Source organism: Podarcis pityusensis, assembly GCF_964106645.2.
Source record: "Podarcis pityusensis genome assembly, chromosome: 1".
NCBI classification, from domain to species: domain Eukaryota; kingdom Metazoa; phylum Chordata; class Lepidosauria; order Squamata; family Lacertidae; genus Podarcis; species Podarcis pityusensis.
The window spans coordinates 96,922,535-96,947,977 of record NC_138028.1 but is presented as its reverse complement, the minus strand read 5'-3'; the positions used below and the strand labels follow the sequence as shown (position 1 = coordinate 96,947,977).

Sequence of the window (25,443 nt, the reverse complement as noted above, 5' to 3'; positions counted from 1 at the left end):
ACTTGAAGGGTGCAACCACATAGGCTGCAAAAAACCCTTTGTTGTGCTTTTTATTTATTTCCAAAAAAAATCCAATTTTTAGCATACTGTCTCATCTGGCTCTGGTTTTTTTAATGTGGATTCACAGTTCGTGTTCACAAAGTCCATTTTGGTTAGCAGGGCAAGGATCTGTGGAAGTCTCCAGTGGCATCGTTTTCACATTCAGCTCCAGTGATTCAAGACTCAATTTCTGCAAACTGCAGCCAGGCTTGGTTTCGCTCTGAAAAGTACTTAAGAAAACCTTGTTAGCGCTCTTGGTGGAAGACTTGCGCATGGCGGATGACGTGAAGATCAATGGGCGCCGCGAGCGGCCGCTATCGGCTGCAGAATTCAAATTGGCTCTTAAAAGCTTCTGTTTGTTGGCGTGTTCCAGTGTCAGGCGACAACAGAGGACCTGAACAAACACATTCCGGAACTGCTGGGAGGAGATATTGTACAGGAGCGGGTTCACGACGGAGCTGAGGTAGAAGAACGTATCTGCTATAGGGAGCAGGGTGATGTATGCTCTGAAGTAGGGGACTGTCCAGTCCTGCTTAGGTCTAGCAGCAGCCATGATCCTTCGAACTTGATTTGGCAGCCAGCATATTGCCAGAGAGGCAACGATCAATCCTGCAAGCAAAGAAAGAGAAAAGAGAAAGCATGTGAAAACAAATCATAAAATATTTAGTATCAGTTCTGCACTTACCGGCTAGGAAATGACACCAATTTTTCAGTGTTTTGCCTGACAGCTTCTTCTGCCAGTAGCAAAATTTGTTCCAAGGAAGGGGAAAAGAAGGAGCCGAGTGAGGGGAAAAAGCAAGCCACTGATTCAAGGTCACTGCAGTCTGTGCTCCGATAAGTATTATATAATATTTAAGACAGCATTTCTCTTTACTCCTTGGCATTGGTTACGTTCAAAGACATTGTCTTTCAGCGATACTGCATTCCTCAAAAAATTATATATATTTTTCTCGTTCCTGCTCCCTTCCCTTTTCCTTCATCCCCCCTCAATTATTAAAAAAAAATACAGCCATATTAGAGCAGGCAATACCCAAAAGATGACCAGATTCTGTTTATATTTTACAATACAAATATGCATACAACTGTATATTTGGCATTATTTTTGGTAACTTTTCTCTTACAAAAGATATTTTTACGTACTGTGTGAATGGCTCTTTATGATAAGGAGCATATAATGGGCTTTCCAGGAAAAAAAATCCAGTAGAATTAAAATATAAAGTAATATGGCACAGGAAAAAAACACTCAAGTATACAATGGAAATGGCAAATAGTTGCAGTTAATATGAAGTATGTTCAGAACTTTGATATCCCATGCATTTTGTAGTCACCTATAAACATATTTTCTCCACTTTATTAGGCCCTGGAGTTTTATTTTGTTTTTCAACACGTTAGATTTGTCCTTGATCCAGTACCAGCCCACACAACGACAGCTAATTGCTGGTTGCAACAGGGGACAGACTCCCAGGTACTTGTAGTGCTTTATCTGCTATAGCTGACAAAAACACTTTTAGATAGAGCTTTAAAATATTCAGTGTCCTTCCCATTCATTATCTTGCATACAATGGAACCTATGAGGTAAGTCGCTGTTATTGCTGCCACTGAACAGAAAATGACTTGCTTTGAACCTCATAATGGTGGTGAGTCTTGAACCGTGATTGTAGTTCAGCCTCTTAGGCTGCAATCCTAACCCCATTTACTTAGAAGGAGGCCCCATTGATCGTGCTTTTAGCTGGTAGACTACAATGGGAGTTGATGAACACACACATGGTCTGGATAACAGCCAATGTCTATTAGTTCTAGTTTAAGTATGCAAGGATTGCAGCCCAAGTTGCACTGAACACAGTAGGACCAACTTCCAAGTAAAAATGCACTGGATTGTGTGCTTTTAAATTTTGATTGATAATGTTTCTCTAACAGGAATCTCTACCCAGAAACTGGATAGTATTAAAATGAATGTACTTGGAGCCTCTTTCTTTTTTCAAGGATGCACTCAGTGGTATGGGGGAAAGTGTTTAAAAAATTCTGTTTAATTATTAAACTCCTCTATAATGCAATTCCAAAGTTTTCAGCCTCTTTACCCTGCAATGGTGTTCCTTGTTTTGCAGTAAATGTGCCTTATGTGTAAAACAAAACACTTTCATAACAGAGGTTCCCCAACCATTGCAAATGTTTTCATTGATTTGTGCATTTTGCACCATGCCGTTTACTCAAGCTCCTATTTGCTCTAAGGCTAGTTACTCAACTCAGCCTGCTTCTTTGGCAAGAGCACAAGCATTATGCTTATTTACTCTTGCCAAAATTAATCTGGACTCGTATCTAATCACTATTATATGGGAACACCAAAATAAAAAAGGTTAGAACAATTGAGATGTCCAGGATTCTAAATGGAAAAGGAATATTGTTGTCTCGAGGAATGTAAAGGAATTTGACAATGCCGATAGAACAATAAATATGAATGTATATTGAAGTAGTGGGAAATTTTGGCCAGCGCCTTGGAAGAGCCAGGATTGAACATAACCTTTGTGTGATAGTAGTTTTGTGAACCTTTTTGTTTTGAATGTTTACTTTTGGTTAATAAAAAGAGATTAATTTTTGTAACTGAGAATTTTCCGTTAATCAAAACCTTTCTGTATTTGCTGTGCTCATTACTACACCGTAGATAAACACACAAATGTGTACAGTTTTAATGCCAAGGGACAGTTTTGCAACAGCAGACATCTTGGTGCGTTTGGTTTCGCAGACAGGAAAGTACCAGCTGGTGAACAAGATTGCCAGAGGCAAAGAGCAAACAGCATCCTTCTGCATTCCCTAACCAAAATCAAACTGGACTGGTAGTTGCATCTTACTTGACCACTGGTGACATGGTAGCATGATAGCACCATCCGCTACCACACCTGAGGGTAACAGGTTGGCTTAGAGAGCGCATAGCAGGTCATATAGCATGCACAGGTCTATCTTTCAAAAGGACTTAAACAGAAGGAAAATGTCATTTTGTCATTTTCCTCACTGGTGCTTAAGAACACATGACTAAGTTTGTAGATTATACTCCCTGTTTTGCATCTTCCTATTATCCTCAATCATCCTCATGGCAACAGCTGCCCATAGCAGACCCAAGGTAGGTGCACTGTTTCTTTGCCAGCTCCTAATTAGTGCATAGATGGTATAAGGCACACACACAGAATGTACTAACAATGAATGTGATGCCCTTGTGTTTCTAGTAGCACATGGAAGATGGGATTGTGAGAAGTCGCTTAATTACTTCAAATCTTGAAGCCCAAACAGACAAGCAGAAGAGTCATGTGGAGACCGCTTTTACTAGACTGTATGTACCATTTCATACAAAACACATTCACACATCACACTACTGAACCATGGTTTGTTTTGTACTTGTTACCATCACTACTCACAAACTAATTTGCAAAGGGCTGCAAAACCATTTTTTTTGAGCTTTTTTGTAAACCAGTGTGTTTGCTGAGATTTGCTTATGATTTCAAAAACCATATAGTTATGGCAATTGCTCTGCCTCAAAAGGCTGCTTGCTGTCCAGTGATAGGAATGTATTTGACTCTGAAAAAGCATTAAAGAATTCTAAACCATGGTGGAAATAAATGATGCTGTGAGCTGTTAGCACAATCGTGGCTTGTTCTGATGTCTAAATTGAAGCACAAAGTAAAGAACTGCATTTTGAATGTTCCCATGACCATGCAAAATTAGGCCTTGCTTTTAACATGCAGGAAGTCTCTGTACATGCAGGCAAACGTGTGTGAGTGTACGTGTGTACATTTACCTATTCAAACAAGCGCTTCCTAGCTCTTTAGAAATTTACCTATTCGTTTAAATTGCAAAAACTGAACCAGGTGATGGTTCTGATTGCATGTGTTCCCTGTTCCAATGCAATCCTATAAAAGTCTGCTCAGAAGGAAGTTCAATGGGACTTATTCCCTGGCAAATGTGTATAGGATTGTAGCCTATGCACACTAACCTAGGAGTAAGCCTCACCCCATAGCAGTTATTTTGTAGTAGGTTTGCACTTGCTTCACTTCAGGTCTGTTTCCTTCCTTATACTACAACAGACCTGCTTTTAAAACAGGCATTTCATCACTACTTGCTCTTTGATCATTCCTCATGTAAAAAGCACAATGAGGTCATGCCCTCACACTTGTTTCTCTGTGCTGTCATAATCATTAACAAGAACTAAAGATCAATGAGGCACAGCATAGATGTCACTGAAGGCGTGTAAATCTAACAAAGGTACTCCGTTTGTTTGTTTTTAAGAAAAAAAGGTGGAGCAAATGAATTTATTTTTGAACCTTTAGAATACTTTCAATTTAGGCCAGTAGCCAGAAATTTTGTGCTAAGATGTGCAATCATTGTATTACATCATCATCATCATCATCATCTAATTAAATAACTTTATGAAGTTAGGGCATTTGCGCTATCCTAGTGCCCCTGTGTTCATTGACCAAAACACTGGAAGTCAAGGTCGTTTTTTTCCTGAGAAAAACCCATGCATGCCTTTCCCCTAAAGTAGAAGTGATACAGATACACATATCTATTTTTCGATTAGCGCTGAACATTAGGGCCCTAATCTAGGATGTTTATGAGGAGGCCACACTGCTGTGGCTATTGTGAAGAAAAAGGAAAAAAAGCAAAAGCAGGAAAAGTGGAAACAAAGTAAATAACACCTATTCCAGCTCCTGCTCTCACTCTGGCCAACCCACAAGAAGGCCCTGAGCACAAGCAAACTATGTTCTCCTGCAGTTTCCAGCAAGTGGCATGCAGAAACATTACTGCCTCCATCCATGGAGATGGAGCATAGCCATAATGTTGTCCAATGAACCTTGGACAAGTTGCTGGCCACCAGTGCTTCACGTGGCAGTTAGTTACATAGTTTAACTATGTGCTGTGTGAAGAAGAAGAACTTTCCTTTGCCTGTGCTGGTCTTCCTTTGCACGTCCACAAATTCTAATGCTAAAAGAAAGGGAGCTCTTCACAATCTATTTAAACAATGCTGCACAGTTCAGTATCATACGCAAAGTTGGTTACCTCACTGCTCACCCACTTTCTACATCCCTCCACCTGAAGAACTGTCTTATTTATTCCTGCTCTCTGCTGCCCTGGTCCACAATTCCTGGACCTCTCCTGTTATTCCCCTGACTGCTAAGCTTACTCAGGAGACTTTGGTGAGAAGTACCTTGTCTAAATAGCACATAGTACACTATGGAAACTGGACCATCTCTATTTTCTTTTGGACACTCTTGCAGAATATTAGGTTTGTAAGACAGAACTGGCCTTTGCAGAAGACACACTGGCATAGTTTAAGCAAAGCTTGTTCTTCTATATGCTTTGTTATTTTAACAATACTTTCCACCATTTTTTCCAGCTAGCTGGCCTGGAATTTCCAGGATCACCCCCAGATCACCCTTTTTAAAAAATGGCGTTTGTCATAACACGAAGCTATGCTTTGGTTCAGACATAACAATCTTGCTCCCATGGTTTATGGAACCGAGAATGATTGTTGTCCCATATACTGTGATGCAAGAGTTCCAGAGTTTTGTTTCACTACAGTTTCCTGTGACTTCCAAACCAAGAAACGGTGCTTTAATCTATAAACTAGGCCAGGCATAGACAAACTCAGCCCTCCAGATGTTTTCGGACTACAACTCCCATCATCCCTAGCTAACAGGACCAGGATTGTGAAAGTCACTATACAATTTCCTTTTTTCCTTTTTCTTTTTTGTATGCAGTCAGTTCAGGGCTAGTAGCAGGACAAGCCAGGCACACAGCTAACTCAAGGAACCTGCTGTTACTTCTGTTTGCTGCTGTTCACTCTAAGGATGTGCAGTCCCATAAACAAAGAAAACAGCAGCAAACTTGGGCCCCGAGGACAAGTCCAGCAAATTTATAGCGACAAAAGCATCGGAACATGTGGGATCATTCATTCAAGGCATCTTTCCTGACAGCCCCTCAAAATCTGATCTGGCACCAAGTTAGATTTAGATTTAGATATTGCTGAGTTTATTAGTAATGGGTTGGTTCTGCATATCTGTCATATATTTAAAATGATATAGAATGCCCTATCATAATACCAGTTTTATACTATTTTGAATTAGATAGAGAGAGGAGCTTTCAGTACCACTGCCTTATTCTTACTAGAACACTGCCCCTCCCAAGTTTTCCACAGTATCCAATGCATTATAACAGCTATAGCATAACTTCAAGCTATCTTGCGGCAATTGGTTTAGGCCAACAGAAGGCAGGGAGATTTAATGCCTGTTAATCTGAGTTTTTTATTCTGCACCAACAAGGTATTTTATTGGCTTTTAAATTAAACACAGTCTCTCAAATTTACTGTTAATCTACCTTGAGTCTTCAGGGTTGTGTGGGTTATACATTTAATTAAATAAAAATATTGTTTTGGAACAAAATTCCAGCGGGCTGTCTCTTAGGTATTACAGACTGACACATTCACAGGGACAAATTACAATTTCAAAAAAAAACCCACACCATTTGGACAATACTGTGTGCCAAAATTAGCATCCGGGACTATAAAACAAGACAAAAACACCGCATTACAGTCAGATTTTGTTCTTATCTATATTCTTGGCTTTGACCTTCACTGAGAGTATGAAATGTTGCACATGCAAGGTTCTTCCTTAGATTCTTCAGAAGGCACCAAACTGCTTGGTTGTACATTCAGCAAGTGAAAAATGAGTTGTTAGTAACCTTGCACGATACTGTAGAGGTTAGTCTTTCATGGGGCAGAAGGAAGGCTGTGTGTGTAAACTTTGTCATTTTTATAAGCACAAGTAATTGCTCATCTCTCTTCCTCAGGGGGAAAAAACACATCCTTTGCTTTTGCAGAGATGTGAATAAACATGGCGGGGGGAAGGGGTGGCAAGCGGTTAGGCAGGCAGGGAAACCCCAACCCAAAACACTTTACGTTTTGGCTCAGATGTTTAGGAATTACCACAAGCCTCCAAGGGAAACTGTTATATTCTCATTCAAGCCATAATACGATAGTGCATAAAATCCTTCCACTCTGTTTAATGTGCTGGTACAACCAATACAAACCTGAGTATGACAAACTGAGAGAGACCGAATAGGCTATGCATAGCAACTACTACTGCTTTATAAATGGGCAGAGTGGGCTTAAGTAATGCAGTGTGAACTTTTATGTAGGCCAGTAAAGCAAATGCTCTTATAACACAGGAAGCAATATTTTCTATTAGACTGAGCAGCTGCTCCATCTTAGAACCTATTCAGTGGTCAGGGGCTTAGTGTGCTTTCAGAATACTGCAAATCTAATCAGAAGGTAAGGAGAGCGGTAGTTTCATTCCCCCCCCATCCAATTACTGTACCCAAACCACAACAGCCATTAGATGGCACATACTTTTAAGAGAAGCATTTGCAGGAACAAAGTGTCCATCTATAGCTTCAGCTTTTAACATAGTAAAAAACGAACAGTCTTTCACTTATATTTCTACACTTTCCCCCTCCCTCCTCCTGTCTGCAAAAGGTGGCATGGTCCAGCCAAACATCAACACTTTTAAAACACTTTTAGGTTATAAAATATGCTAAGTTGATTTGTATCTCTATCTGTACTGTATATATATTGAATTGTGGTTGCCTATGGCTCTGAGTAATAAAGATCCACTATCAGTAAGTTCCAGTAATTTACAAGAAAGAGTTAAGGTCACCACTGAATCTTTCCATGCACATTAGTAAGACTTTCAGCGCATGGCTACACATGTCTACTCAGATGGCAAGCCCCACTGAGTTCAATGGGGTTTATGCCCAGGTAAGTCAGTCTAAAACTGCAGCCTTAAAAGTGCATGATTAGGTTGAATTTTGTTCTACACAGTCCCAAAGGATTTGAGTTTTTAGACTCTCTACAGAAGCACAAAACCAGAGTAGAAGTCATTTTTCCTAAGGTTGCAGCAGAAACTACATTATTAAAAAAATCATGGTTGCAAATAAAAATATTGCATATTGATGTAATGCAGCGTAAAACACATGTATCCAAAATGTCGATTATCCTAATGCCTTGTTGCCCCACGCAGCATTTAAGACACCATATAAGCAGATAATCCTACACCCAAGCTGGCTTATTACAAGAACCCATGGCGGTGCTCATGTTAAAATAAAAACAATTATCACAATTTATTAAATAGCATTCACACCAGCAAAACAGTCGCAGCAAAGTAAACGTAGCGCATTAAGTGCCAACAGCATAACTCTGCCTCACTGGCACAGAACAGAAGAAACTTGGCAGTCACTTTCCCCTTAACAATTCTTCCTTTTTATGACTCAACAACACTCCCTCAGGCAACAGGATTCCAAACTCAGCTCATTACTATCTGCATCTTTATTGAGGATTTTAAAATACATTCTAGAGAGCAGCATTCAAAGTACAGCGGAGAACACCGGATCATTTACTCCAAGATTAATATGCATTCATCTTATGATGCTTTTAAAATGTTAAGTGTTGGGTTCTTTTAAATGTTAAGTTTTAAGGTCTAAGCAAACCTTGTCTCACAGCAGCCTCTCCAGAGAGACCAATTAACCCATAGAACCTGAGTCATCTGATGAGTTAAAGACTGCTGCTGTTGTGAGGAGTGCTCAAATATTTATACCTGTATCTAATGCTGACCCCTGTTAACCATTTCCATAGTCACTTATATTTCAAGACTCCATTCTGGGTACCCCAATTACTTGTATGAGTCACAGGATATAGGTGATTCATTGGGACCAAGACCAACTCATTTACAAAAACAGCACTGGCATGAACAAGGTTAATTACCAAAAGGAGTTTTTTTGTCATTAAATTAATGGCACAAAAGAGGATTCCCAGCATCTGTTTATACACTGACATTTAAATGGTAATTGTCAGTGGAACATAAGCATATGGCTAGTTGCGTTCCGAGTGGACAAAAACGTACATGACTAAGTTTTAAAATTTTAGCTTTTCATTTACCTGACCTGGCTTTATATACCATAGTTAGGTATAAGTTGCGTCATTAGTCTCCTATCACCTTCCTGCATTATTTATATTTATAAAATCTTCCTGGATGTTTTTAACTGTGTATTGACAAAATGTACTTTTTTTCTGACTGACGGTCGAATAAAAATGATGATGATGATATAAAACCGGCGTCATAAAATCCCCCAGTGGGGAGTTTATTTTTAAAATGTTATACAGTTCTGTACCATGTGGCCACTTTTCATTTGCAGCTACTGAATGTTCTTCAGCAAAGAGACAAGGCAGTGTGGTGGGAGAAAAAACTTTGAAAAGAAATCAGGAGAAAAGGGCAGAAACAAAGATCTAGGGATATTGGATTACTGTTTAAGAAAAGGGAGGAATCTGGATTAAAGAATCTGAATAAAGAATTACATGGGCTCAATTTATGGTTGAATCAAAATTTGCGCCCCGTTGCGGTACTGAGGAGCTTTAGCCTACTTCCAATACAGAAATGCACACAGCCTATGTCCCAATAATCCTATATTCCAATATAGGGGTGGGGGACGCGGGTGGCGCTGTGGGTTAAACCACAGAGCCTAGAACTTGCCGATCAGAAGGTCGGCGGTTCGAATCCTCGTGACGGAGTGAGCTCCCGTTGCTCGGTCCCTGCTCCTGCCAACCTAGCAGTTTGAAAGCATGTCAACGTGCAAGTAGATAAATAGGTACCGCTCTGGTGGGAAGGTAAACGGCGTTTCCGTGAGCTGCTCTGGTTCGCCAGAAGCGGCTTAGTCATGCTGGCCACATGACCCAGAAGCTGTACGCCAGCTCCCTCAGCCAATAAAGCGAGATGAGTGCCACAACCCCAGAGTCGGCCACGACTGGACCTAATGGTCAGGGGTCCCTTTACCTTTACAATGGTAAAGCATGTTCTATGCATATACAAGTTCCAATATTGCCCTGGGAAATATTTCTGCATAAGATCCTTGGAGAGCTGCTGCCAGTCAAAGCCAACAGCGCCACTGGGCAAGGTGAACAGTACAACACAGACCTGTAGATTCATAGGTTCACATATGTTTTATCATATACGCAAGAAGTATGTCACCATAGAGGTGAACCATTGATAACGAAGGTGGCTAACCTGTGGCACCGCAACTTTTGCTGAGCTACAGCTGCCATCAGCCCCCACCAGCATGGCCAGTGGTCAAGAATAATGGGTGCTGTAGTCTAATATCTGGAGGGCACCTCTTGGCTGCCCCTGAGGGAACCCCTACAGACTCTGTATGAACTATATGGTCAGTTGAACAGAAGGAGCTAATTTTCACTTATTCCTCTTAAAACTTCATTGACAATTGGACCCACTATTGGTCTTGTCTTCTTAATCCACTGGAGCCTGTCTTCACATGCAATGGAAGTACCTAACTCACCAAAGGCTTGATACTCATCAGCTACCCGCACTTGGTTTAGCTGGCCAGTCAAAGAAGTTTCCCGGGGTGGGGCTGCTGTTTCAGGCTGACAGCTTCTAGGAGCCACCGGTGAGAGCTCAGTACAGGGTAGGGGCCAAAGCTGGACAAACTATCCCAGAAGGAGCACAACATGTCCCCCCACCAGAGGTACTACCCCCTTGCCCTAATACCTCATACACCCTGTAATGTAATTCTTTAAATCATGTGTATAGTATACCTGACACATTCCAGTTTTATCTCACCTTGAATGCTTCAACCTAGTCAAAGTTACAAAGAATTACACTGGCCATCAGGCTACAGTTCATATATATGCTAAACAACAAAGCACCTAATGATGGCAAATGGCAATGGAGCTGGTACATCATCCCTTTACATTTCTTTTCAGAGGTTATGCTTTGTTTACTCAAGGACAAATATTTGTAACAGCTAATTAGAAGCAAATTATATTGATAATGTTGGAAGTATCACAATTCATTAATCAGAGACATAATTATTGACTCTGCTTTACCTTTGTCAATATTTACAAAGGAAAATAAATTAGTGCATTAACTGAACCAACCTATCAACACACTCGGGTCTATGCCTATGTCTATATTTTTAAAAACTCTGAATTTGTTTTGACTGCTTTGTAGTCTCAAATGTCACAACTTCCTTGAAAGAGACTCACATTCTAGAAGATATAAAACTGCTATATTATTGCACTACTATTTCTTCTGGCATCTTCCCAAAATTCATATTGTAAAATAGCTGCAAAGGAAGCATTTATTTATATTTTATTCTGCCCTTTCTCCAAGGACATCAGTGAGCATATCTGGTTCACACACACCCTGCTCCATTTATCTCCATCATAGTCCTCTTAGGTTATACTGAGAGAGTGCAGCTTGCAGCCAGCCTTCCAGTAAGGTTCATGGTTGAGTAGAGCATTGAACCAAGATCACCTTACGCTTGGTCTGGTACTCTAATCACACCACTACATAGGGTCAGATCACTTGCCTACCTTGCAATTACAGTGGAACCTTGGTTCTCGAGCTTAGTCCATTCGGCTCCTGGAACCATTCGAAAACCAAGGCACAGCCTCCAATTGGTTACAGGAGCTTCCTGCACTCAGGCGGAAGCTGTGTCGGATATTTGGCATCCAAAAACCGGAACACTTCTGGGTTTTCGGCGTTCAGGAGCCAAGACATACGAGTACCAAGGCATTCAAGAACCAAGGTATGACTGTGGTTGTTGGCTGTTTGGTAATAGCTCCAACTTCACACATTTCCATGGTGAGCTGGGGAGAGCTGCGTTATGATGATGATGATGTATAGTAAATGATGTTATATTTGCCAGAATGCCTTTGAGTCCCTCCTTCCATGTCAAATAATTTCCATTTCGATCTGCTGGTTCCTTAGCTTCACCAACGAATCCGAGAGTTAACTAGGGCAAGCTGCTACGTACATCCGTGTGTGCTCATCTCCTGTCCAGCCAAGTTCTCCTTACCTCTTGCAATCTAACCGCCTTTACATGACAGCCCCAGGAAAAATTCTGCTGCCAATGTTCAGGTCTGCACAGATGTATCTGAAGAATGAAGCCACTGCAGCATAACTAACTGCTCTGCAGATGATAGAACTAAATGCAACTACAGCTCTCGGGGGCTAGATGTCCTGTGTGCATAAAGCCAGCAAAATTATAGAATCGGTACCATAATTGTGATTAGCTTAAAGCGTTTAAAGGACAGATGTTTTCCCTAAGAATTTCTGATTTAGCAAAGTTCATAGCAAAGTCATAATGGTTGCCTTTGGATGGAGTTTACTGGCCGGTGGTTCCCAGCACACATTTTCGCACACCGTCCAAAAATGCTTGTAATCCAAATGAAGGTCTTTCCAGTTACCGATCTACCCAACTGCTTCCCAATGTTTTGTATAAATTTAGCTCTTGCCAGGTTTCATTCGTCAAAAGCTTATAAATTTTAGATACAGCTTTTTCTTCTTTTTACCAGTGCTGTGTAAAAAGAAAAAGAAAGGTCAATGAAATAGCTGTTGGTTGAAATGAAGGGGGAGTGGAAAGTGTGGAATTTACAACTTTTAGTGGCTGCATAAACACACATACAACTGAGTGCTGGGGCATTAAGGAATTTTGTAGATGTGATGCCACAGGGACCATGTCACTTTGTCAGCTGCATTCTGCATCTCACTCCAAATCACAGCAAGTTCATAAACTGGGGATAGTGTCACGCTCTCAGTGATAAAATGTGTTATTGAAAGGGAAACACTGCTATAAGGGAAGGTAGCATACTGATGCTTGCTACAAGGGAGTAACAACAGCATATCTTGTTTGCAGTATGAACTGCTTGCTTAGAAATTCCCTAAGCTCCTTTATCTCAAATAGAGCTACAACAGAGCTAACACAAAGTAATGACTCTCAAAGCAAATACTCAAACATTTGCTTACTTTAATGAACACCACTACTGAATTTGCAATTGTGTGAAAGCAGAATTTTTTTTTAATTTGCACTCCTCAATATTAATTTCAGCTGTACATTCCATACTTATTACTTTGAGTGAAGCTCTGCTAAAAGTATGTTCTTAGCCCATTTCGTTTGCTTGCAAAGTTTTTTCTTATAGTACACACATTGCTATTGATTTCTCTTTTTAATATTATGAATTTACCAGTACCTTGCAAAAAGATGTTCCAGCAGCACTGGAAGTAACATAAATTGCTATTTAATATTGAGTATTTTATATAAACTACACAATTCTTTACAGTGGTACCTCGGGTTACAGACGCTTCAGGTTACAGACATTTCAGGTTACAGACTCTGCTAACCCAGAAATATTACCTCGGGTTAAGAACTTTGCTTCAGGATGAGAACAGAAATCGCACAGTGGCGGTGGGAGGCCCCATTAGCTAAAGTGGTACTTCAGGTTAAGAACAGTTTCAGGTTAAGAATGGACCTCCAGAACGAATTAAGTTCTTAACCCAAGGTACCACTGTACTTAGAAAGGTAGTGCCAGAAGCCCTAGTGTACATGCAGTCTGCCTCTCACAGGAGACAGAATATGCACATGGTGCAGCAATCAACTCCACAGCCACCTGGTACCATGTAGGTTGGTGTTAGACATTTAGCCTGAGGGCCACACTCCTGCATGGGCAACCTTCCAGAGGCCGCTTGACAGTGATGGCTGTGGCATAAAGTTAGATAAAAGTAAGCAAGAAGTAACTTTTTCATGTCATCCTCCCTGCTGATTCAGCCTTTATACTAAAGATGAACTGACTGACTGAAATTTATTTTAGAACTTAAAAATTAAAATTCATTTTAAAATCTATGGGGTTTTTTTTAAAAAATCAATGAAGAATGATCAAACCCTTATTCATGCGCACAGATGATTAAAGCCAAGGTCTCAATAACTGTGATATTTGAGACCACAAAGTAGTTAAATGAAATTCAGAGCTCAATATCCCCATACCAAAGAAACTGCCCCAAAGTATAATGCCATAATAATAAAAGATCTGTTCAAGGGCATGAGACAGAAGAAAGAATATAGATATAAAATACAAGCAATGCTCCAAAGATTCATGCAGAATTATTTCTTTTGTCCAGTTGCCTTTTATTTTGACAAAGGATATGTCTTCATTGCTGAAAATGTACTTTCCAAAACAAATCCACATTTAAATTCTGAGGTGAAACCATTCAATTGGGTGTGCAAACAAAGTTTTGTTGTTGTTGTTTTAAAAACAAAATTCAGCCAGCACAGCATAAGCCAAATAAAGCAGATGTTGTCTATTGCAAGCTGGCTGCAGAATTCAATGAATAATCAATTGCTCAATACATATACCCAATGAGACAAAACATGATATGAGATGTCATGTCATAAAGATTCCTGCTAGAAAGACAGGCCTGAGATATTTCTTTTTTAATACCAAACCAATCACCACAGTAGGACTCAACAAAGCTTTTTCAAAGAGAATAGAAATAAATGCATCCTCTTAAGACAGTCAGCCATCTTGATAAACATCAAATGAAGCAATGGTGGGGTAACAGTTTTTTCACACAGTAACCACGCAAAAAACGTTAAATCATTACAAAGTAAGTTAATGAATTAAAGCAAGGGGCGGGGAATGACAGCCAGAGTATCATGTGAAAACTGGATAGTGCAGTTTACTCTGAAAGATATGCTGTACAAGCCCATGCATGTCTACTCAGAAGTAAGTCAAACAAAGTTCAATGAGATTTACATCCAGGTAAGCGGAAGCTACCAACATGAGTCTGACCAAACTGCGGGAGGCAGTGGAAGACAGGAGTGCCTGGCGTGCTCTGGTCCATGGGGTCACGAAGAGTCGGACACGACTAAACGACTAAACAACAAGAAGTGGACATAGGATTGTAGCCTATGTAGGAAAGAAAAGACAAGATCTTCACCAATATAACTAGTATATCAACTGCATGTAGACCCAGAGTTTGTGATGGGCAAAACTCATGTTCTAAGCCACAATCAAACAATAGTTAGGAACATTCATCAGGCTCTCATCCATCTCTTTGCCCCCTTTCTCTCTCTGCCTCTTTGTCTATGCGTGAGAAGAGGAAGATTAGACATACAAAATACAAACACTCTCACAGGCAACCATGCCTCATACACTTAATTCACATACCTGAGTGCTGTTTCAGATCAGGCTTTTAATGCTTCTTTTATGCAACTTTCAGAGGGGTCAAAGATGATGTTGTAAGCCAATTGTAATCCACCTGTGCTTTCCCACTGCTTAATACAAGTTTTTTTCTTTCTGCAGTAACTCCATAAAAAAGAGAAAGAGCAGAACAGCAGCACAACCTCTTCAGGTGTGAATAGGAAAATGTGCAGCTGAGGCACAGAGGGAGGAATTATCCCTGGGAGAGATGGATGACATGCCTGGAATGGCCCTACATTCTCTATTACTTGATGTGCATTTCTGGTTTCAGAGCTATTTCATATCCTGAGCCTCGAAGTCATTTCCATGGATCAACTGGCTCTCATCCTTAATTAATTGCTTCCTGGAATTAGGATTCCTCAACCCACACACTTCAATTAGCTATTTAACGAGTAGATTTCATTGAAAACAGCAGCGCTTGCTTGCAAGTACAGAATGTAGGTTGTGGTTGTCACCCTGAAAGCGTGCAATCGCTAACCCTTTGAGGAATGCTTCATTTATTTATTTTTATTTAAACCACAACACAATGAACAAGCAAATAAAACCAGGCTGCAAAGATTTCTAGCTCGTTCTAAAACTGACTAGGATTGGGTTGTCTGATTAGACCTGCTTATTGTCCTGTTCTGCAAGCCCTCTTTAAAAACTGTCATTGGTTGCAAGTCTTCCAGCAAGGTTCGTGGTTAAGTGGACTGTTGAACCAAGATCACCTAAGGCTTAGTCTGGCACTCTAATCACACCACCACACGCAGTAGGCCTTTTAAGAAGAGGCTGATGATCTGCAGGCATGCTGCAGTTGTAAACTGCATTGTAGACCCTGCATTGGGCAGTGGGACCTCCACGCCCGCCCCTTCCAACTCTCTAATTCTAAGTGCAGCCAAACCACACACAGATCTGGGCCAGGGATCTGGGCTTCCCACTGATGGCTGGTGTTCCAGACAGGCTTGAACTCTAGCCCTTTTTAAGAGATTAGGTTGACAACCTGAAGTTATACAGGGGACAGTTCATGGACGCACGATACGATACGATACGATACGATACAACACAATACGACAATCTTTATTGTCATTGTCCCATACAGAACAATGAAATTGAAAATCTACATCAGACATTCAGAAACCAACAAGCCTGCTATCCTAACTATCCCAGCCAACATTCTCAGGATCCCCAATTCTATGCAGTGGAGGGAATAGAAAAGATCCTTTCCACAGAAGGCCAATACCTAGCACTGCATTGAAATCAAACCTGGGAAGAGGAGGAAACAAGCTATAGTAGTTTTGAAACCTCTCCCCCGCTCCTCTCCCCTTGGGCTTTCCCATCCAAACCACATTCATGAAAAGGCAAAAAGGATACAGGCGCTTCGTGAATGCTTTCTGGATACAATGCAAAAGACTGAACAGACTAAATATGTGCTGCAACAATAATTGGCAATTATATTTCCTTGTCACCCCTTTCTCACACTGGAAAAAGAGGGTAAGATGGTTATGTGTCAAGTGCCACAATAGCTGCTGTAATTAGTCACACTGTGTTCAGACATCTCTGTTAACATTCCCTGGCTCCTATGGCTGAGGCTTTGGTGTTTCAACTGGAGGTTCACCTGCATAGTTCTCCAGCTTTTGTTACCCCAGGATATGCAGGGCAACATTCATGAAGACCAGGTAAAAGTAGTTAGAGCACGGCCTTCACTACCCCAGCCCCAGCCTATGGGTCACACAAACCCCCATGTACAAAAAGACAGAAATGGAAAGGAATAATATTCTGGAGAAATTATAATGGTAAAATTTAGGAGCCAGAAAGATGGAGTGAGTTACATTTAAACAGCAATGCTGCTAGAAGTATACAAATCTAAAGCATATTCAACAGGTGTCTGAACAGGTTTTAATGAAAAAGATTCTAACAGAAGAAATGCAAGAACGTGAAAGCCCTGCCAAATCAGGCCAAAGGCCCATCTCATCCAGTGCTCTTGTTTTCAGTGGCCAACCAAATGTCCACGGGAAGTCCAAAAGTATGACCCGAGTATAACAGTGCTCTACTCACACAGGATTCTCAGGAACTGCTATTCAGAGGCATACAATCTTCCACAGTGGAAGTAGAATATAGACGTCATCACTCCTGCTTCCTGCTGAAAGGTGGTTTCTAAGGGCCTTCACCATTTCGTAGCCTTAGGGTCAGGTCCACCTTGAACCATAATATCAGCTAAGATAAAGGCAGATTCATTCCCTTGCTCCCACCCCATACATACTATCTCTCTCTCTCTCTCTCTCTCTCTCACACACACACACACACACACGAGAGAAACTAAGGAGCAGAATTTTGTGCCTGTCAAATGCCTCAACACACTGAATCATTATGAGCTCGGATGCTCTTCTCAAACTGTTCTTCCAACCTTCCACTTGCTATCCCCTTCTACTGATACACACAAGGGGAATGTTACAGATGGGTAGCCGTGTTGGTCTGCCATAGTCGAAATAGAAAAATTCCTTCCTGTAGCACCTTAAAGACCAACTAAGTTAGTTCTTGGTATAAGCTTTCGTGTGCAAGCACACTTCTTCAGATACACTGAAACAGAAGTTACCAGATCCTTCTATATATTGAGAAGGTGGGGAGGGGTATTACTTAGAAGGGTGGTGGGAATCGGAGATTGGCAGATAGCTGAGATGAGCCTGTTGACGACTCTTAACGACTGTAATAGGTCTTACAGGAAAAGGCAAGGGGTGAGAAGGTGAGAAATGGCTTAGTCATGTATAATGAGATAAGAATCCAATGTCTTTGTTCAAACCAGGTTTCTCCATTGTTTTAAGTTTGGTAATGAGTTGTAATTCAGCAGCTTCTCTTTCCAGTCTATTTCTGAAATTCCTTTGTAGTAAAACAGCTACTTTGAGATCTTGTATAGAATGTCCTGGGAGATTGAAGTGTTCTCCTACTGGTTTCTCTGTTTTGTGATTCTTGATGTCAGATTTATGTCCGTTTATTCTTTGGCGTAAGGTTTGGCCTGTTTGTCCAATATAGAGAGCTGAAGGACACTGTTGGCATTTGATGGCATACACAATGTTAGACGATGAGCAATTAAATAGTCCCGAGATGGTATGTGTGATGTTGTTGGGGCCAGTAATGGTGTTGTCCGGGTGTATGTGGCAGCAAAGTTGGCATCTGGGTTTATTGCAGGCTCTGGTGCCAGTGTCCGTGTTAAGTCTGGTTGTAGTATTATTGTGGGTTAGGAGTTGTTTAAGATTGGGTGGCTGTCTGTAGGCAATGAAAGGTCTTCCTCCCAGAGCTTGAGAAAGAGAACTGTCATTGTCCAGGAGAGGTTGTAGATCTCTGATGATGCGTTGAACTGTTTTAACTTGGGAGCTGTATGTGATGACTAGTGGAGTTCTGTTATTTTCTTTTTTGGGTCTGTCTTGCAGCAAGTTCTCTCTGGGTATCAGTCTGGCTCTGTTGATCTGTTGTCTAACTTCATCTGCTGGGTATTTTAGTTCTGAGAAGGTTTGCTGTAGATCTCTTAGGTGAGAGTCTCTGTCTGTAGAATTGGAACAGATGCGGCTGTAACGTAGTGCCTGGCTATATACAATAGACTGTTTGGTATGTTTGGGATGGTAGCTAGAGGCATGTAGATATGTTTGTCAGTCAGTTGGTTTACGGTATAAGGTGGTGTCTATGTGTCCATCCTGTATTTTTATAGTAGTGTCCAAAAAATGTATTTCTTGCATAGATTGATTCATTGTAAGGTTGATTGTGGGGTGAAAATCATTGAATTTCTGGTGAAAGGTGTCCAGGGTCTGTTGACCATGTGTCCAGATGATAAAAATATCGTCAATGTATCGTAGGTACAAGAGAGGTTTGAGTGGGTAGGAGTTTAGGAAACGTTGTTCTAAATCTGCCATGAAGATGTTGGCATACTGTGGGGCCATGCGGGTGCCCATTGCTGTGCCGCTGATCTGAAGGAACAGGTCATCACCGAATTTGAAGTTGTTGTGGGTAAGGACAAATTGGCAGAGTTTGGTGGCAAGGTCCGCTGTGGTTTTATCTGAAATGGTGTTCCTTATAGCTTGTAAACCATCGTTGTGTGGGATGTTGGTATACAGAGATTCCACGTCCATAGTAGCTAGTATAGTATTGTTGGGAAGATTATTTAAAGATTGTATTTTCCTCAGAAAATCTGTGGTGTCACGTACATAGCTGGGAGCACTGATGGCATATGGTTTCAGAACAGAGTCCATATAACCGGAGACACCCACTGTAATAGTGCCAATACCTGAAATGATGGGGCGTCCTGGATTTCCTGGTTTGTGTATTTTAGGTAGAAGATAGAAAGTTCCTGGTCGAGGTTCTGTTGGTGTGTTGGTGAGGATCTGTTCTTGGATGTGTGGGGGTAGCTCCTTAACAATCTTGTTCAGTTCTTTCTTGTATTCTTGTGTGGGGTCTGAGTCCAATTTTGTGTAAAAGGCGGTATTGGAAAGTTGTCTGCGAGCCTCCTGAATGTAGTCAGTTTTGTTCATGATGACGACAGCTCCCCCTTTGTCTGCTTCTTTAATTATAATGTTTGGGTTGTTTCTGAGATTATCTATGGCTCTCCTTTCAGCATGGTTTAGATTTTGTTGTAAGCGATGGTGTTTTCTGGTTACATCTGTTTGGATTCTGTGGCGGAAGCAGTCAATGTACAAGTCCAGTGTGGTATTGCGTCCATCAGGAGGGGTCCATGTGGAGTCCCTTTTTGTGTAACACTTTTTCAGTGGTAGTTGGTGGTCCGTGTTCTGTTGGGAGGGTGGTTGTTGTTCTCCAGTGGGTTGAGAGGTGTTGTGTTGTGAAGTTGTTGTTTGTTCTGATTTGTCTTGTTGTTGTGTGTGTTGAAAATACTCCTTCAGGCGTAAACGGCGGAAAAATGCTTCCAAGTCCCCGTAGAACTGGATCATGTGTGGGGATTTGGCAGGGCAGAATGACAGTCCACGTGAAAGGACACTACTATAAAAATACAGTACACTGTATTTTGGACACTACTATAAAAATACAGGATGGACACATAGACACCACCTTATACCGTAAACCAACTGACTGACAAACATATCTACATGCCTCTAGCTACCATCCCAAACATACCAAACAGTCCATTGTATATAGCCAGGCACTACGTTACAGCCGCATCTGTTCCAATTCTACAGACAGAGACTCTCACCTAAGAGATCTACAGCAAACCTTCTCAGAACTAAAATACCCAGCAGATGAAGTTAGACAACAGATCAACAGAGCCAGACTGATACCCAGAGAGAACTTGCTGCAAGACAGACCCAAAAAAGAAAATAACAGAACTCCACTAGTCATCACATACAGCTCCCAAGTTAAAACAGTTCAACGCATCATCAGAGATCTACAACCTCTCCTGGACAATGACAGTTCTCTTTCTCAAGCTCTGGGAGGAAGACCTTTCATTGCCTACAGACAGCCACCCAATCTTAAACAACTCCTAACCCACAATAATACTACAACCAGACTTAACACGGACACTGGCACCAGAGCCTGCAATAAACCCAGATGCCAACTTTGCTGCCACATACACCCGGACAACACCATTACTGGCCCCAACAACATCACACATACCATCTCGGGACTATTTAATTGCTCATCGTCTAACATTGTGTATGCCATCAAATGCCAACAGTGTCCTTCAGCTCTCTATATTGGACAAACAGGCCAAACCTTACGCCAAAGAATAAACGGACATAAATCTGACATCAAGAATCACAAAACAGAGAAACCAGTAGGAGAACACTTCAATCTCCCAGGACATTCTATACAAGATCTCAAAGTAGCTGTTTTACTACAAAGGAATTTCAGAAATAGACTGGAAAGAGAAGCTGCTGAATTACAACTCATTACCAAACTTAAAACAATGGAGAAACCTGGTTTGAACAAAGACATTGGATTCTTATCTCATTATACATGACTAAGCCAATTCTCACCTTCTCACCCCTTGCCTTTTCCTGTAAGACCTATTACAGTCGTTAAGAGTCGTCAACAGGCTCATCTCAGCTATCTGCCAATCTCCGATTCCCACCACCCTTCTAAGTAATACCCCTCCCCACCTTCTCAATATATAGAAGGATCTGGTAACTTCTGTTTCAGTGTATCTGAAGAAGTGTGCTTGCACACGAAAGCTTATACCAAGAACTAACTTAGTTGGTCTTTAAGGTGCTACAGGAAGGAATTTTTCTATTTCGACACAAGGGGAATATTATGGTTGCTGCACGCACGAATGCTTAGTACTGCAGTCTCAGCACAGATAAACTGTAAGCCAAATAATCACATATTGATTTAACTGAGGTGGGAGTAGCCTTAAATTCCATCATATATTTACTTTTTAAAGACTTCACCCTGATCTTTTCTGAATGTGGGTTATAAGACTATTGTGCGGAGCATCTGTTGGAAGACTAGGATGAACATCAAGTAAAGGCATACATACTAGCTGCAAACCAAGACTGGACATAGGCTACTATGCAACAAATACTAGGGCAAAACAAGAAAACAACAAAGTAATTATCATAGCTACCTCAATGCCTAGTTTCACCACAGATTTCCAGAGAAGCTAGCTAGATTCCACTTTAAATGTATGTTGTGATAGCTTTCTAGTAATGCCCAGATAGCAATTTATTTTCTTCAGCAATGCCAGGCAAGCAAAATCAACAAATGAATAGCATTTTGGGGTGTTACAAATCCACCTCTGTTTTATGTTAGCTTATAGATTATATTTATTCTATTATGGGTTTAAAGATCCTCACTCAGTTTCATAGATTTCATTCTTCTGCAGTAAATTCTCCAATTTCACAGACCCAAAAAGTGTTAAAATAAGTTTATCTGGAGCCTTTAATTTGGATGAATGTAATTTATACTCCCCAAAATGTTGAAGCGTAACAGAGGGCAAGAAGGACAAGTGGGAAAGCATTTTTCGCAGTGATCAGTAAACAGAAGCAAATTGGAAGCACCGCTTGAAACATTGCTGACTTCTGCAGTATAGAAATGAGCTTATGTTCAATACATTCTGGGTTTTCACTTTATTCATACTGTTAATGATTTAATCCCCCATCATATTCATTCAGATCAGCATGCTAGGGTCATATTCTATATCCAATTAAGCAAAGAACACATTAATTATAGATGGATGATCAACAACAGCAGTGTTCCCGTGTATGTGCGCAGGTGGTACAAAGTCTTGCTTTATCTATATCTAAGCTGCAGGCTTTCAACAGCACAGTGATTCCATCCACAGTAAATCCTATTACTAAGCACTATGGGAGGTTCGTTCCCCAAAAGTGCAATCTTCTACACATTCAGCAATGCAGAAGCACTGGATTAGGCTACAGGAGCTATATATTTAATTTTTTACCTCTTTTGTGCATTTGGTCAAGGTAGCAGTTGAACTGCACTCAAAACTCATGTTTTATCATCAGCAAAATGCTTTCACTTACTCACACACCAAAGCAACAGTTTATGATTAACCAACATAACCATTCAAAAGCAATCTCTTCTAGCTACAGGACGCCGCTTGAGTTATGAGTCTGAACAAAATGGGCCTTCAGACGTAGATTGAACCACCTCAACATGAAATGAAAATCCAGTAAATTGATCCAAACATGAAAATTTTAGAGACAACAATGCAATGTACTAGCCATAAAGGGAAAAGTTATTACGCACTGCTAGCCACTGAAGCATTACTGGTAACAAATCAAGTGGCACAATTTATACTTTCTTGTCAGAAGGCACAATACTATTTTCTTCCCTTCAAAACTGTGAAAGTAAATGCTTATATGCATTTTGATCTGGGTTTTGACAGTTTCAAAAACAGACTTTGTGCGGTATTCTTAAGTGCTTACCCTTTTTCAAGCAGCTGGCCAAAGCAGCAACACTAGCAATATTCTGGAATAAGGCCTCAGAGAGAGGAAATTAAGTTGTGGCTGCCTCCTTATGGCTCATATTAGTCGCTTCCCTTGAGTTCAGCCAAGATAGGGTCACCAAACAGCCTTTATTCTGAATGACATCTCTAGGTTCTACAAAATAACCATGCTATACCCATATATTACCAAAGAAAAAATTAGAAAAAATCCACAGTTCAGGGATGAGGAACCTGTGCTCCTCCAAATATTGTTGTACTCCAGCTTCCATCAGCCCCAGACAGCATGGCTGATTGTCAAGGATGATGGAAGTTGTAGTTAAAACAGCATTTGGAGGGCCATAGGTTCCCTATCGATCCATAGTTCAGTTTTGAAATATATGGTTTTTACCCTCTCTGGCAACCCTAATATGATCGGAATTACCTTTTTTTAAAAAAAGAATTGTCAAATTTTGACAAGCTGCTGGATAACAGTACAAGAAAAGAGTGCTTGTTTAACCTTTTCTTCATGCTAGCATATTCTTTGGTAAGACCAGCCCTGTGCATGTTGATGTAAGTGAAGCAGGACTGACTACATTTTGGTTGAAGTCTGAGCTCATCTCTATATAAACAACAACAACATAATTTATTATTTATACCCCGCCCATCTGGCTGAGTTTCCCCAGCCACTCTGGGTGGCTCCCAATCGAGTGTTAAAACAATACAGCATTAAATATTACAAACTTCCCTAAACAGGGCTGCCTTCAAATATCTTTTAAAAATAGGATGTCTGCTTAATGCCTTAACATCTGATGGGAGGGCATTCCACATGGCGGGCGCCACTACCGAGAAGGCAGTAAATGTGTGCTTAAAGCAAGAACAAGAAGCAGCTAAGCACAGAGCTAAGCAGCAAAAGCTTAAATGACCTTTAGATAAGGAAATATATGTTTGCAAATAGATATTGTGGTTTTCATGACAGTCTGGACTGACAGGTAGGAACTTTCCACCTGGGATCTTCCTCCTGAGATGTTGTTTAGTCAATAGTATAAAAGCTCACTTCTAAATGTGATCAGCGTTCAGCTTCTGTTCTATGCTGCACCCTTGTCACCCAGGTGTGGAAAAAAATCTCCTGAAGAGAATTGTCCTGATCTCACTCCTGCTGCTATCTGGGGGAAAGTCGGCTAAGCAGAGCAATGGGTGGTTCTTTTCCCACAGCAAGGTCAGTCAAAATCTGACATCAGATTTCAGGATAGAAGAGCATTCTAGAAGCAGTGCATCAACAGATCACCCTACCAAAGAGATACATCCCAAATTTTAAGAGAAATTATACAAAGAAATGATAAGTAAGGAAGAAAAGGAATTTTAAAAAGTTTTTGAAATTCCTGATTGAACCCCATGGTAAGTCCTATCCATCATAAGTTACTGTAAGTTGTGATCTTGCTCTCTGGAGAGTTTTGGGGGATGACCTTTTAAGCTAGCTCTAGTATATATACCTTCCCCTGAAGTCTTTATATTTTAGTCTCACTCCTTGGATCTCTATAAATCTTTGTGGGAAACAGAGCAAAATGTGCAGTAAATTCAATTTACTCTTCACCAAAACTGTAATTTATGAAAACTGTAATTTACAGTAATTTATGATGGATGGACACCAGAAAATCAGGACTGTCCCTATTGAACAGGAAGGAGTGGTTCATATATAAGAATTATTAGCATGGGCAAACGTTAGGGAAAGGACCTGGAAACACACATTCTTGTGTTGGTTCTCTGTGGGCAGCAACATGCATTACTAAAGCCATTTTGTGATCAACAAGTCAGTCTGAAATCAAAATTAAGCCAGTGCTTCTTGATTTGGAATAAAAGATAAGAAATAAACCTTGCTAAGTCTGAGAGCGGACAAAAGAGGATAAACATATGGGCAATTTTTTAAAATTGGGTAGTACAGAAATATGCAAATAGTGCACCATTCACACTGATGATTTACGGTGGCAGTTTACATTTAACTCCACATGGAAATAAGAGATAAATCAAGTGATGAACTGCCACCAGTGGGCTTGACACGTAAAGCACTTTTACCCATGAGTTACTTGCTGAGTTGGCACTAAATTAAAGCTTATCTGGCAAGATTATGAATTAACGACAGTAGAAAAAGGCCAGGCAAGACAGCTAAGCAAATCTCACTGGCAAAGAAGAACCTATATACTTTTGAAGGGGGAGGAATGGACATCTAGTTGATATGTTATATCTTGCTGTAGTTAGAGAAGTTATGTCCTACACAAAACATATCCCTTTTCATCTAGTCTAAAACCACCAACACTAAATGTGTCCTTCGTGCCCACTGTGCCCATCTTGTTGTCCACACATTATTCTATGTAAACAGAGCCTACGTGCATTGAAGTTTGGATACTTGATCTAGCTCGGACTCCAACTGCATATGGATAGAACCTATGTGTACAAGTTG

The 25,443-nt window shown here is 40.7% G+C and overlaps 1 protein-coding gene across 2 annotated transcripts in view; it reads right to left on the bottom strand.

Annotated features, from left to right (window-relative positions):
* Positions 1-120: 120 nt before the first annotated feature.
* The window catches only part of GPR39 (G protein-coupled receptor 39), a 128,172-nt gene continuing 102,849 nt past the window's right edge, over positions 121-25,443 (bottom strand). For both annotated transcript variants that reach the window (XM_081008149.1, XM_081008150.1), the window contains exon 3: positions 121-648. In XM_081008149.1, the coding sequence (XP_080864275.1) occupies positions 122-648 (527 nt within the window). In that variant the 3' untranslated portion in view covers position 121. The remainder of the gene's footprint in view (positions 649-25,443) is intronic.